The sequence below is a fragment of the Punica granatum genome, chromosome 2 (genome assembly GCF_007655135.1).
Source record: "Punica granatum isolate Tunisia-2019 chromosome 2, ASM765513v2, whole genome shotgun sequence".
NCBI lineage: Eukaryota > Viridiplantae > Streptophyta > Magnoliopsida > Myrtales > Lythraceae > Punica > Punica granatum.
The window spans coordinates 37,220,612-37,232,139 of NC_045128.1; the positions used below are offsets into that span (position 1 = coordinate 37,220,612).

The window sequence follows — 11,528 nt, forward strand, 5'->3', positions numbered from 1 at the left end:
ATATTTTTTGAAAATTATAAAATAGTTTATTATAAAAATAAAAATGACAAAATTTCATCCATTGATCAATATTATAAAAAAAGAATAAAATAAAAGTGTGCTAATTTTCGATGTTCAATATTAACATAAAAAAAATCAAAATTATTTTTAAATTTTAAAAAATCAAAAAATTGGATTTATTATATAACTAAGACTATTTCATCCAAAAATTACAAAAATATTGCATTATGAGGCAATTTGTCTGGTCCACTGTGTTTTTGCGCGTACACACACGTATATATATGACCCAGGCACTTATATATTCTCATGGGTAGTTTCGGAATTCCACTAAGATTAGTGAGTGATATTTTCACTTTTGATAGTTTAGAGAGTAAGATTTTGTTTGGGCAATGACAGTTAAAAATTGATCACTGTTTAGCTAATGACAGTATTATAAACCCATTATTACCAACATTGGTTGATTCAAACGGTTGAACGCTTATTTCATTTGAGTAAGGTCTCAAGTTAGAGTTATCGTAAATGTAAAAAATTCATACTGTGAGAACTTTATCTCTTAGTAGGTCGATCCGATTCGTCTGGATTAATCAGGACCCAATTGAGCTTCTAGGTACAAAGGTTCATACCATAATATATACCCATTATCTGTTTATACTATATTAATTTTACCTTTATATGCTAGTTGTAATTGTCATTAATTTTACTCGCTTTCCTTTTATGGGTTTGAAAATATGACAACACAATTAATATGGCATAATAATATAGTCCTACAAGAATAAATAAAACCATGGAAATTGGAAATGGGCAGTGAGAGCTGGCATATTTGCATCGGGCATTATCAATTTTCACAAAAGTTCTTGAGCAAGGTCGAGTTTAATCCAGTTACCATGAGGCCAAACTCAAGCTGCTCCGTCGCGATTCTCTTTATTCTTCTAGTTACTCTTGGTAATGTGTTCTCTTGACTTGAAATTCTATGTACTAGGTTCGACCTGCATGTTCATTTCAACCTTTTCGTTTATTTTCTTGACGTTTGCCCGTGCTAAGGGTGTGTTTGATTCAATGTAATGGGAATTACATTACGTATTTATTAAATATGTTATACGATTACTTTGTTTGTTTGTGTTCGTAATTGAAATTTGGACTGCGGATAGATAATCATATCAGTAATAGATATGGGAATGTCATGCTCCCCTCTTCCCTATGTAATTGCAATTAAACATATGTAATAGAACCAAAATTACCAATATACGCTCACATATTCATCATATTTTTAGAAAATCAACCCCTTAGCGACCACCTCCTCTGTGATCCCTCCACAACCACCCCACCGTCGTTGCCGAGCATCCTTTTCTGGCGAGCCAACCTACCTCTTAGCCGGTGAAGCTTGATATGGCCACATCGGCACAGATCTGACATGGGCAAGATCTTTGGGTCAAGCCATGCGCCGAGCCCTAAACTCCCGAGTTATCAAAGAAAGAAACCCTAAGCTTTGGATTCGCTGGGTCGGGGCTCGTGGACCCCATTTTTAGGTTCGTGAGCCTGAGACGAACCTTACCCTAGGGTCCACAAGCCCCAGGTGGCTCAGGATGGCCACTGGTCGACTGGAGCTATGAGCTTCGACGAGGCAAGGAGGAAGACAAATCGTGCAATCTATCTTCTTCCTCTTTTTCTAATTTAAATTTTAAGTTTTATATTTTTTAATAAATATGATTAAATATTTAGTTTTTGCCAAAATTTTAATATTGTAATAATTTATTATATTTATTAAAACGTGTATCTTATATTTGTAGGATGGGGCATTTTGTTCTTTAGATAGGAGGGGTAATTTCATACTTTTATCTCAATCATTTCTATCCATTCCCTCAAATCAAATTTTAGAATTGCATTTCCTATATTCATTATTACATCTAACCAAACAAATAAGATTATATGTAATCATAATTATATTACATACTAATTCATATTATCTATTTATTATTGATTTCATGACTAATTTCATTATAGTGAAATAAAACACAATATAAAGAAACACCTTCTTGCTTTTGGCATCGGTTAAAAAGTGCATCATTAGAACACCACGCTGTAGTTGTAGAATATTCTCAATTAAGAGTACTTCTATCATGACTTTGTGTTATGATAACTCTGCGCATAGATTGTAGGATCCGCGTGGGCTCCACGTCCACTATCTCATCTTACGGCTCTCACACAGAGAGTTAACATAACACAAAGTCACGCTAGAAATTCCCTCTCGGTTAAATATTATGGATGCTTAGAATAGACTTATATTGCCGGATAGATTGTTTTGGAGCCAGTCAATATGTCAGTATCCATGATCTAATCGTATTTTAGGCCACCGGTTCATCAAATTTTGCATAGATTTTGCGAACGTCATGTTCTTATTTTTCCAAAATTTATTTTCATAGTGAGTTATAAGATTTTCAAATGTGAGATTGCAGGGAATGATATGGTGATGAAGAGAGGGGGAGTGGAAGCCTTGGCGGATTGCACGACGGTGCTATGGAAGAGTGGCTGCCACAACCAAAAGGACTGTGACGATGCGTGCATTAAGATGTTCGCTCCCTTCATGGCTGCTTATGGCTTTTGTTTGCATGCTTCTTCTTGTGTCTGCATGCACCCTTGTTAATTAATAACCGAGAACATCGGATATGGATGCTGCTCGTATCAAGTTACCATAAAACAAGTATGGGATGACGTGTGATATCTCACTATAATATACTCTATATCTTTCCTATTTTAGCATATCGAAACCACCACAAGTAGCGCTCGCATCCAAACTCGAGCTTGCTATATTGCGCACCACAACTTTTGATCTCGCAGACCCCGACCCCTTCTAATCCCTAGAGGGAGGAGGGGATGAGGTCGAATTTAAATATAAGATGAGAAAGAGGGTGGAGATATTGAAATGTGGCGGCGATAGACCTAAACGGCGGGATTTGTTATTCTGATTGACTCATCGTGACTAGTCTATTTACAGCCATATGAAGCAACTAAACTCGGAAACGAGTAATTGCAAAATACCATCTTAAAATTCAAATGAGATATTGAAAAGAAAACTGAAAATACCAACTAACCTAATTGACTGAAACAATCTTACTTTCTGTCCATCGATATAATATCGTTTTTAAATATTCCATTTCCTAACCGGACAACCTGATACCTCCAATACGCGAGGACCACTTTTCCTCGGGACGAAATTGTGAATGAAGCAAAAGTCGAGGGGCAAAACCGGGATGACAAGGCGGCTGCTGTAAAGTAAGATTGCCCCTCGATATTTTAAGTATAAAACAAACCCTAGGGAGGGCAAATTACAACTAATTAATTAAATGAATTGGCCAAAGGGGGAAAGAAAAAGGAAAAGGAAAAGGAATTAATGAATTAAGATTAATTAATCGGCGAAATATTCCTTCCCCGTGCCTTGTGTGTGAAGAAGACATTGAGGCAGGCAGGCAGGCAGCATTGGCAACCTGCTGGGGTCAGAGGGCGCCTGTTTCATGTCTCCCCCCCCACAACCCCTCTCTCTCTCTCTTCTCTCTCTCACATGTGACCGCGTCTGTTTATACGTATTTTTATACGTATTTCTTTCGCAGTGCTGCGACAGCACAGGACAGGACAGTGCGCGTCGTCACAGCTACACGACCTTTTCCTGGTCCCCAAGAGTCAAGTCTATCCTCTTTTGACGCACTCTCCCAATATTATAATAATAATGTCAGTTATTATTATTATTTTACAAAAAATCATCTTTTTTTTTTTTAATTATTTGGCGAGACAAGGTAATCAATTTTTTTAACTATAGTGTATATATATATATATATAATTCTGAAATCTTTCTTTATATATGTTATATATCCATGGACACGTATATAATACCGTGAAAATTTCCATGCTCACATTAGATACCACGGTATATTTATTGTATCAAAAGAAATTTAACTACACATTCTGTTATGACGCCACCGAATAGTATTTACATAATTCACATGGCTGCGTCGATTTCAATTTTCGGGGGTCGCTTGCACGAGAGAGTGGCACAAAATCACGTATCCCAGTCCTCTTGAATTGCGTATGTGCGTTCCTAAGCATAGAGTCTTCGTTGCAAATGGCGTTGTCATCAAACCACAGCATGTGATGCAGTGATAAATTGCGTTTCATTTAGGCAGGTGTTGCTACGATATTGAGGCACCAAACTGAACCCTTCCGAAGTGTCTTTTGTGATCTTGGTCGAACCAAAATGAGAGTCGTGGATTGAATTACACCTCGTGGTATCATCGTAGGAAGCAATATATTATTAAACTCGGTAAAAAATACAGTAAAATCAGGGAAAAAGGAAAAGTGAAGAAGAAAATGGGGGGAGGGGGGGAGGAAACAAGACGAGAGGGAGTGCGTGTAAAGAAAAGAAGGGAAAGAGGGGCAAGCATTGGGTCGTGTCGGCTTCAACCAAACAAACACCACCAAGCACACACCTCTCTCTCTTCTTCTCTCTCTTCGCCATTGATCCAATCGATCGTTTCATCTTTTGTTCCCTTCCCCCCCCCCCCCCAATCGGCTGCTTACACGGTTTCAAGCTGGTTGGAATCCTCGGCCGCTGTAATCTCTGATCATAGCTCAGCAGCAGGACTCGCCCACAGTACCCCCGGCCGCCCCAGAATCTCGCCTGCCTTCCTCACCTCTTCTTCGGGTAATCTCTCGATTAAATGTCAGTTTTTTCCCTCGTGGGGGTTGCGTGGTGTGGTTTCAGCTCTTTGGTTGGATTCTCGTGCGTGATTTATCAACATCAGCTTTGCTTTGGTTGCTTGTTTGGGAAAGGACGAGGTTTAATGAATGAATGAACTGTGAGCTCTAGTTTACTATCTGGTCAGCTGTTTAGATCAGCTGAGCTCACTTCAGCTTCGTCAGTCGTTGTTCTTCCAGATCCGTTATGCCGGAAAATCATCAGTCCTCTGTGTCTGTTTCCCAGTTTGGCTTCATTTATTCGTGAAAAACCATGAAACATTCGATGCAACCGCAACGACCCGGAAATGAAAAACTTTAAAACCGACACTCGGCATTATTTTTTTGGATGATTGTGTAATAATTTCACCGCCCCTTCGATCTATCTCGCCTGCGCGGTCCTGGAATCGGGCGTAATCATGTCGAAGATAGAGACGGAAGAGCAATGTCTTTACAGGTGTCGATTCATCTCTTGAGTCGAGTCATTCATTCAATATAGAGGGGCAGATGTTGCAGAGGGCTTTATGCAACGTCTTTTACTTTTTTCCCGTTCCGTGATTCAAAAGATGCCCATCTCTCTCACAGTACAGTCCTCCTGATTGTACCCTTTTGGCCTGTAAATATGCCCATTTCATGCTTAAAGTTGGGGCAGCTTTGATCTTCCTCGTGAAGCGGTCTTCACGCTTTTAACCTGTTCGTCTTTCTCTCCTGAATTTGGCGTTAAAGGACGCGAGCAACTTTTTTCCTCTTCATTTAAGGCACAGAGCTTTTATTGGCCGACTCTGAATCTATCAGCATTAATAGCTAAGTCCTCCCAAGTGCATTCAATTCATAGGCTAGTATTAGTTGGAAAGCTACTAATTGCATCTGTGTGTTTATTGATGTCCAGTGGTAAGGTTAATTAATCTGTTACTGAGCACCCCCTTATTTTATTTCTGAAGCAACAATCTTTGCCATATACAGGATTGTTACAGGTTGAATATCTCCCTAGATCTGCTCCTGGTCTTTCAATGGCGTATCCAGCTTCTAGTCACTCTTCATCAGGACCCAATTCAGGTAATGTCCTTCATCATAAGATTTTTATTTAGGACACCTTTTGATAGGTTCGCACTTCTCTCATTTCTATACATAGTCTACGAAAAAATAAAACGAGTAGTTTTTGTATGTTTTGGCATGTATATGTGAGTATAAGGAAGCTTACCGGTGCTGCTCTTTTTCTGCTATAGCTTTCAGTTGACATGCGATGCTGTTGAACAGGTTCTGGCTTTATTAAGCCAATGCCGGCTGTCTTTTGCATTAATATTCTGCTTTTTAATCACTGTTACCTTTTTGGAATGCTCCTGTCAAAAATGCCTTTTGAATTGATATCATACTGGATCTCTATGCGGTCTAAATTCTGCCTTCACATTTCACATCTGACTCCGCCTTCAACTCTAGGAAACTCAAGTGACGCTTTGTATCGGGAGCTATGGCATGCCTGTGCTGGCCCCCTTGTCAATCTTCCTCTAGAAGGAGAGCGCGTTTATTACTTTCCACAAGGACATATGGAGCAGGTTGCTTCTGCACACAGTTGTGAATTGGAAGAGATGTGAAATTCATTTTTATTCTCCTTTCTTAGTTTCCCCGACAAATATATGCACTTGTGGTGTAGTCATGTAGCAATATCTCTTAATTTTCCATTCCAAAATTGATATTGTCACTGTTTAGGAACAAAGACAACTTGCTAAGCAGCCTTTTGTCTTGTTCATATATTTTTTCTCAAGAAACCTGTAGTGATTATCATTGTTTCTCTTATTTTCCTGATAGCTCGAAGCATCAATGCACCAAGGCTCAGAGCAGCAAATGCCTTCATTCAATCTGCCTTCTAAAATTCTCTGTAAAGTAGTCAATGTTCATCTTCGGGTGAGTCCCTTGTACTGAATGTGTTTTACATCATATTTTGACTTTTGTCTCTCTTGTTTCTTATGAAGCCACTGCGTCACTTTCGCCATGACATTTTCTGACCTTTTGCTTTGGACTATAGGCTGAACCAGATACAGATGAAGTTTATGCACAGATAACTCTACTTCCTCAAACTGATGTGAGTAATATCTTCTCGTCTCTTGTCACTAAGAGGCAAATATGGGATAGCACTCCTTGTTGATTGGGACTGAACTTTTCGCAATTCTCTTTCTTCAGCAAGCTGAAGTTACCTCCTCCGACCCACCAGTTCCAGAGCCTCCCAGGTGCACCGTGCATTCCTTCTGCAAAACACTTACTGCTTCTGATACCAGCACCCATGGTGGATTCTCTGTTCTTCGGAGACATGCAGATGATTGTCTTCCTCCACTGGTAATATAAGACTGCCTTTCTCGCACCTTGATGGAAGATTTCCCTGGAGCTGTACATGATTCTTATTTGCAATGCTCTATATAATTCTGTTTTCTTTTCCTCACAGGATATGTCTCAGCAGCCTCCATGGCAAGAATTGGTTGCAACAGATCTGCATGGCAACGAATGGCATTTTCGGCACATTTTTCGAGGTTTGCTTTAATTGTGATTTCTTGTTTGATGTCTTCTTGGATATCTTGTTATACTGATAATCTTAGTTTCTTCCCTGAAGAAGAATTCTATTTATTCTAAGAATTTGGTGTGGATTTATTCATGCTGTGGAAGTTGATAAATAAGATAGCTAAGATGCTAATTCTCACCATCTTAATTACAGGGCAGCCTAGGCGCCATTTGCTCACTACTGGCTGGAGTGTCTTTGTGAGTTCCAAAAAATTAGTAGCTGGTGATGCTTTTATATTCTTGAGGTATGTCGTACTTTCTAACAGACACCTCCTTTTACCGTTCATTCTTTGAATAATTCCATATTAAATTATCTGGATTTGTATTTCAGGGGTGAAAGTGGAGAATTGCGGGTAGGTGTGAGGAGGCTCATGAGACAACAGAGCAACATGCCATCCTCTGTTATATCTAGTCACAGTATGCATCTTGGGGTTCTTGCCACTGCATCCCATGCCATATCAACTGGAACGCTCTTTTCAGTCTTCTATAAGCCCAGGTCTTTCTCATCTCGCTGAAGGAGCAATCTTTTTATATTTGGAGCTTATTTAATTAACCCCCGCATATTTTGTTTAAGTGTACCAACTGAGGATCATATACATAAATATATATATATATATATATTTATGTATATATATCCTTAGAATTTTCAAAACTGAGATTGTTTCTGCTATTTGTGTCGAAATCCTTACATATATTTTTCTTTGTTCCATTCTTGAAAAAAACAAATGTGGCTGTATTTTACTATTTACTGAGTCAACTTTTCGTTGATGTCAGAACAAGTAGGTCGGAGTTCATAGTCAGTGTAAACAAGTATCTTGAAGCTCGTAGCCACAAGTTATCTGTTGGGATGAGGTTCAGAATGAGGTTCGAGGGAGAGGAAGTTCCAGAAAGAAGGTAAATGACCTAACCCATTGTCATTGTGTTAGGATCTTGATTATATATATTAACTAGAAATAATTTGTCAAACTTCAGGTTCAGTGGAACTATTGTCGGAGTTGGAAATGATAAGTCATCTGGCTGGACAGACTCTGAGTGGAGGTCCCTAAAGGTCTTATACTGGCTCCAATCACCTTTTATTTTAGTTTTGAATCATGAAACTACTACATATGAGTGGGGTAGTCCCATATGGTTACAAAATTGATCGGGTTGTCTTAATGCATGTCCTGCAGAGGATCATTTTTGATGGGGTGTACTCCGTCTTTCATTTATTTGTTCTGCTTTCTTATCGGATAACTAGTGATACCTTTATAGGACTTGCTGTTCCTATTGCTACCTAAGATGTTATTTTTGGTTTTTGTATGTTGGTGTCCTCAGTACTCTTTAAGATTGGATTTTGCTTGGAACTTCTTTTGTAGATTTGCATCCAGATGCGGGCATCAGGACGTCTTTCCAATGGCTGTCTCATTAGATCTAGATGTATAAGAGAAGCCGAACTTCTCATGCTTCGTAATATATTTCGGAAAAAGGAATTCCTAAGCCTTGGGGTGCTGGGGTTGAGTGTCCTTTTCGGAATTAGTTGGTCATTTGTTAAAGTGCCTTTGACCTTTGCCACATCGCTGTGTCTTGATCCAGCGCTTGCCTCTCTTCACTTGTTAAGTTATACTGAAAAGTTTCCCTTTTGTATTAGGTTCAATGGGATGAGCCTTCATCGATCCCGCGTCCAGACAGAGTTTCACCGTGGGAATTGGAGCCCCTTGTGGCTACTGCTCCTTCAAACTCCCAACCCACTCAAAGGAACAAGCGAGCACGCCCACCTGTTCTCCCTTCAGCACCAGATCTCTCTGTTCTAGGTAGAGCAGCTTCTTTATGGCATACCATTGTAAAGCTGTCAAGTGCCACTCTTGCTAACTGTATTTTCTCTCCCTTTGTCTTGTGATATCTATGCATTAGGTTCATGGAAGTCTCCCATTGATTCCCCGCTCGGGAGGGACCTTTATCCTTCACCCAAGTTTTCTTCCACTACACAGGGCAGCTCTCTTGGTTGTGCTGGTAATGGTTCACTAACCACTGTTGCTAGTGGCTCCATTTACTGGCCCAAACATGCTGAGACAATTAGCGAGTCTTTTACACCGCTCAACAGTAATAGAGAATCTGGTGAAAAAAGACAGAGCACTGGGAGTGGCTGCAGGCTGTTTGGAATTCAGTTGCGTGATGCCACCAATTTAGAGGAGAATTCGCCTGCAGTCGTTACTCATGGAACAGCTGGAGATGATAGGCCCATTCCACCTGGAGACGCCGATTCTGACCAATATTCAGAACCATCAAATCTTAATCGATCTAATATCCCCTCTATGAGTTGTGATCCCGATAAATCCTGCCTGAAATCTTCTCAGGAGTCGCATAGCAGGACGATCCGTAGCTGCACCAAGGTAATTACTGATTCCAATTTATTCGTTTTGGATTATCAATTATTGGAGGGAGAAATGAATGTGAAAATACCCTGATTGAATAGATAGTAATCAATAGATGATAGTCTTGAAAACTCCACACTGTTTCTCATCATGCATATGTATTAGTGCTTCTGCATAGACACTAGTACAGCACATTCAAAATATTTACATGGACATCTTAACCACATTCGAGACAGCTTAATAACTTGAGTAAATTCTGCAGGACAGTACGTAAAAAATGTTTGGCAAAGTGAGATTTATCTTATTCACTGTTTTTTTTTTTATTTTTTCAGGTTCACATGCAAGGGATTGCTGTTGGGAGGGCTGTTGATTTGACGCGATTCCATCGATATGAGGACCTTCTCGTAAAACTGGAAGGGATGTTTGACATTGAAGGTGAGCTCTGCGGATCCGAGAGGAAATGGCAAGTCGTCTACACTGATGACGAAGATGACGTGATGATGGTTGGAGACGATCCATGGCAGTAAGTTCTCTCTCTCTCTCTCCCCCCTTATATTAGTAGCGGGTTAAATTTGTTATTGATCAAGTATTTCCTTCTAGCAAACTATAGTATTTTAGTCACCTGTATGATAATGAAATTTTCTCTGATCGTGGATATACAAAAGGAAAGAAAGTAGAGTTATATATCAACTAAAGATTTTGGATAATTGTTAACCATTTATGTTGGAAAGGCTTCTTATGGAGTATTTCGGTGAACAAGCTCAAGGGGGTTAATGTCTAGGTATAGAAGGCTACCAGTAGTGACTTTTCGAGTTCTCTGTTCATTGCAGTGAATTCTGCAGCATTGTGAGGAAGATTTACATTTACACGACTGAGGAAGTGAAGAAGTTGTCTCCCAAGATTAAATTCCCAGCAAATGAAGTTAAAACGAGCAAACTGGATTCAGACACTGCAGGCAACACTGATGACCGTTCATCCATTGTGGGGTCAGGCTGCTGACTTCTCCTGCCTTCTTCGAATTTCTTGGGTACCGTTGAAGAGGAGGCATATTAAGATAATTAAGGGAAGGAAGAATCAACTTGCTGAACACCCTCCCTAGATTCCTATCCTGACAAGGTTTAATTAAGAAGGCAGTCCATCATGATCTTGGTGCGATCCTAGGATGGCTGCTCATTTTACCCGCCATTTGGCAGCACGAGTGTGATGGGAAACCCGACAAGGACAGATCAGCCTTGCCACGAGTGTTTTACTTTCTCAAGGGTGAGATGAGATGGAGGATTTGGTTGTGTTGATTGATGTGATTTTGGTTTTTCAGCAAGAAGAAAGTCTCATAAGTAAGCTTGTGCGCGACGAACATGGAGTTGAGGGCACAGATTAGTTTGTACTAGCTTATAGCGATGAGATTCAGAAGAGAAGAGCGCCATCACATCCTATCGACCGATCTTGGAACCACCGTCTGTATATATATATATATATATATATATATATATATATACACGAGTAGCCCTCTTTCTTTGTTTTCGATTGCTTCTGTGATTGCATCAATGAGAACCTGAAAATTTTGTTGCTCAATGGTTTGCTCGTAGTGGAACTAAAGTAAAAAGATATTGCTGGAGTTCCGTATTATGATCGCAAACGTGATTGGCATTTGGATTCTTTTAAACTTATTCTTTTGGTAGAAGGATTCTCCTCAACTTGAGTTTGGCGTGATTCGGCTTTCCAAAGAAAAGATCCACCTTGTTCGGAAAGTCGACTGTATGTCCACACCAGCTTGATTTCTGAACCATCGAATGCGCAAAAATGAAATGCAGAGGCTCTTAGTCCTGACCCTTCTATCTGCAATTTCCTGAATGTCATTTTTCATTCGTATAGGAACAAAACTTCACCAAATCCATTGCAGCA

The 11,528-nt window shown here is 39.7% G+C and overlaps 1 protein-coding gene across 5 annotated transcripts; it reads left to right on the top strand.

Annotated features, from left to right (window-relative positions):
* Positions 1 to 4,344: 4,344 nt before the first annotated feature.
* LOC116195272 (auxin response factor 1) lies at positions 4,345 to 11,262 on the top strand. Of its 5 annotated transcripts, none has more exons than XM_031524337.1 (15): positions 4,345 to 4,693; positions 5,689 to 5,781; positions 6,163 to 6,278; positions 6,532 to 6,627; positions 6,749 to 6,805; positions 6,904 to 7,056; positions 7,163 to 7,247; positions 7,430 to 7,520; positions 7,607 to 7,771; positions 8,050 to 8,169; positions 8,248 to 8,323; positions 8,903 to 9,065; positions 9,166 to 9,644; positions 9,959 to 10,149; positions 10,457 to 11,262. In XM_031524337.1, exons 1-15 carry the CDS (start codon positions 4,360 to 4,362, stop codon positions 10,623 to 10,625), a joined length of 2,388 nt encoding a protein of 795 aa, XP_031380197.1. In that variant the 5' UTR covers positions 4,345 to 4,359; the 3' UTR covers positions 10,626 to 11,262. The 5 variants fall into 5 exon arrangements, with proteins under 5 accessions (XP_031380197.1, XP_031380201.1, XP_031380200.1 ...); XM_031524338.1 differs by lacking the exon at positions 4,345 to 4,693 and adding an exon at positions 5,505 to 5,616; XM_031524339.1 differs by lacking the exon at positions 4,345 to 4,693 and adding an exon at positions 5,509 to 5,528.
* Positions 11,263 to 11,528: the final 266 nt, after the last annotated feature.